General features: G+C 57.1%; 1 protein-coding gene across 1 annotated transcript; it reads right to left on the bottom strand.

Moving 5' to 3' along the window:
* Positions 1 to 537: 537 nt before the first annotated feature.
* On the bottom strand, positions 538 to 2,391 carry LOC125551505 (ubiquinol oxidase 1c, mitochondrial-like). The gene is made up of 4 exons (XM_048714765.1): positions 1,769 to 2,391; positions 1,567 to 1,695; positions 998 to 1,486; positions 538 to 867 (listed from the first exon to the last, which is right to left on the bottom strand). The coding sequence occupies exons 1-4, from the start codon at positions 2,282 to 2,284 to the stop codon at positions 808 to 810; spliced, it is 1,194 nt and encodes a 397-aa protein (XP_048570722.1). The 5' UTR covers positions 2,285 to 2,391; the 3' UTR covers positions 538 to 807.
* Between the last annotated feature and the right edge of the window lie 245 nt (positions 2,392 to 2,636).

The following is a 2,636-nucleotide window of genomic DNA, read 5'->3' as shown; positions in this document are numbered from 1 at the left end:
GAGGTAGAGCCTAAGTTAGCGGCACATATTTGAGTCGGGGTGTATGTGCCTTACTTTAGGCCATATGAAACTATCGGAATAATATGATTGTTAACAGACAAAACATTATAATTTTTTTGCACGTAATCTACAGAGCAACTGGTTAGATCTGTACATGGTCGTTACTCAACAGTGCGGAAGCCAATGAGCATATGACTTATGGGTGCAACAGATGGAAGACGGTCACACGGGATACCTATAACCGGTTTGGAAAACGGTCTAACAAAAGATAGGTGTATAGGCACCTAGTCCTAGATTTTTTTAATCTCTTGATGAGTTGTTGTATCGTACTACACATTTGTTGGATCTTTTGGTTAATAAAATGATTGCATGCATCGCTTCGCTGCTGCAGAGGCCGGGAGTAATCCTTCTTTTCTAAAAGAAGAAGAAATGAAGCGTTGCATTCTGTGTGTCCTGTGGTTGGGTTCAGTAGCTTCTTCCTGTGCATGAACCAAACAGGGCCCAACTAGTAAAAGAGGATCAAGTGAAAATGCAAAATTTCGAGCCTGCAACTGAAAGTGCACTTGTGAATTCTGAAGCAGAATGTCAGCACATATATCCTTTGCTAACAGAAGCAACTTCCATTACAAGCCAAAGTGCACCACCGTTCATCGCTAGCTAACCAAATAGTTCCTCGAGAAATCTTGGAGCTGTCGTGACAAACGGCCGTTTTATTTCTCAAGCATCACTACCTTACCTATCCGACACATATACGAGTGTTGTTCTTCACTGACAAGGGCAGAGCTAGGCGGTCTGGGCATTCATCCGTCAGTGATATCCTAGCGGGGCAGGCGTCTTGTTGAGCTCCAGCCCCTGGAAATGGATGTCCTGCATGCCCATCACCATTCACCAGAATCAAAAAAACAGTTCAGAGTCCAGACATCACATCAGGAGAAGCTAGCAGAGCAGAGTTCAGACGTCGAGACATCGGGGACTAATGCATGGGAGATGAGCGTACCGCGGCGAAGTGGTTGACGTCGCGGTGGTGCGCCTCGTCGGCGCGCACGACGGTGACGACGTCCTTGAGCCTGGCGTCGGCGGGGAGGCGCCAGTAGTCGATGGCGATGCGCGGGGCGGGGACGTTCTCGATCCTGCCGGCCTCCAGGTCGCGGAGGAACTCGGTGTAGGAGTGGATGGCCTCCTCCTCCAGGTAGCCCACGACGCGGTGCGCGAACTTGGGGGACACGATGTACCCCAGGAAGTAGGCGTTGAAGAAGACGCCCTGCACCGCCAGCACCAGCGCGCGCTCGTACCACTTGGGGTTGGCCACCTCCATGAAGGTCATCAGGTGCATCCGCTCGTTCTCCGCCTCCTCCAGCAGCGCCCGGATCCACCCGCCGCTCTGCTCGAACCGCCGCAGCGACCGCAGGTGCAGCAGCATCCCGCCCACCATCCCCGGCACCGCCGCCACCGTCTCCAGCATCATCGCCCGGCACCCGTACCTCCGCTGCATAGCGTAGGCCCAAGTCGACCCGCCGTGTCATGTCAGTGTCGGACGAACACATATATCTGACCCCCGTGCCGTACCTGGAAGAAGATGTCGGTGGGCACGCGCAGCGACTTGACGGTCCAGTAGGCGATCTTGTCGAGCAGCACCTTGGGCTTGTGGTGCTTGGAGAGATCGATGGTCGTGTCCGACGTGTACGCCTCCCACGGCTGCGAAATCACACGGTCACCACGGCTACGTGCACTGTCAACGACAAGGAGAATATGCAGACGATTTCATTACCCTGAAGCAAGACCACTTCCACTCGGCGCCGTCCTTGTTCACCAGCTTGGCAGGCACGATGCCCCAGTAGCTGCTCGCCGCGGGGCTCTTGCCCTCCTTCGCGGCCTGCACAGCGTCGGCCTTGGCGGCCTGCATCGCCTCGGCCGTCGCGGCGGCGGTGCTCGCCACGTTGTCCTTGGACGCGGTCGCCTCCTCCCTCGCCGCCTCGGCGGCGGAGGTGGACAGCGGCCGCGCCCACATGGCCACGGCCACGGCGCCCCCTTCCCCTCCGGCAAGCAGGGGCCTCTGCGCGGCCGGAGTGGTCGGCCCGAAGACGCGCGGGCCCAGGTGGCGGAGGAGGACGGATCCGGCGACGCGGGAGCTCATCGCCGAAGATGACGAGCCTGCTTGGTGGGCTGCCGCTCTGCTCGCGAAACTCGTGGTCGCAGGCTCGAGAACCTGCGGACGTGCCAAGCTCTGAGAGGGTGACGGGATGACGTGTCGCTGTCGCCGAGCCAGCGCGCGCCACGATGGCATGGCGCTACGAGCAGATGACGCGAGACGTGGGAGCAACGGCGGCTCTGCCTGACTGGTGTTCCTGGAGCTCGCAATTGACTGGTGGGCAGCCTCTGCGTGCTCTCGCCCGTGAGATTTGTAGTTTCGGATGTGCCCCAGCTTTTCAGGAGGCTCCCCTCAAAAAAAAAAAAGCTTTTCAGGAGGCAGGAATGGGTGTCAAAATCGTTGCGGCTGCTATGTGGTGGGGTGGCTGCTAGGACTTCCGGTGGACTCTGAACTTGGCCGTGCGTCGGCGTGCCTAGAATCTTTGTGTTCCCATTTCAACGGATGAGGAAAGATTGTTAGTTTTAGTGGACTTGTTTTGACACGAAAA

Source organism: Triticum urartu, chromosome 4 (genome assembly GCF_003073215.2).
Source record: "Triticum urartu cultivar G1812 chromosome 4, Tu2.1, whole genome shotgun sequence".
NCBI classification, from domain to species: Eukaryota; Viridiplantae; Streptophyta; class Magnoliopsida; order Poales; family Poaceae; genus Triticum; species Triticum urartu.
Note: the sequence above shows the minus strand (reverse complement) of the source record. Positions and strands in the feature narration are given on the sequence as shown.

Coding starts and splice junctions, on each gene's coding strand:
- LOC125551505 (XM_048714765.1), bottom strand. CDS start 2,284: ATGCCATCGTGGCGCGCGCTGGCTCGGCGACAGCGACACGTCATCCCG. Junction 1,696..1,768: donor GGAAGTGGTCTTGCTTCAGG/GTAATGAAATCG, acceptor GTGATTTCGCAG/CCGTGGGAGGCGTACACGTC. Junction 1,487..1,566: donor CCACCGACATCTTCTTCCAG/GTACGGCACGGG, acceptor TACGCTATGCAG/CGGAGGTACGGGTGCCGGGC.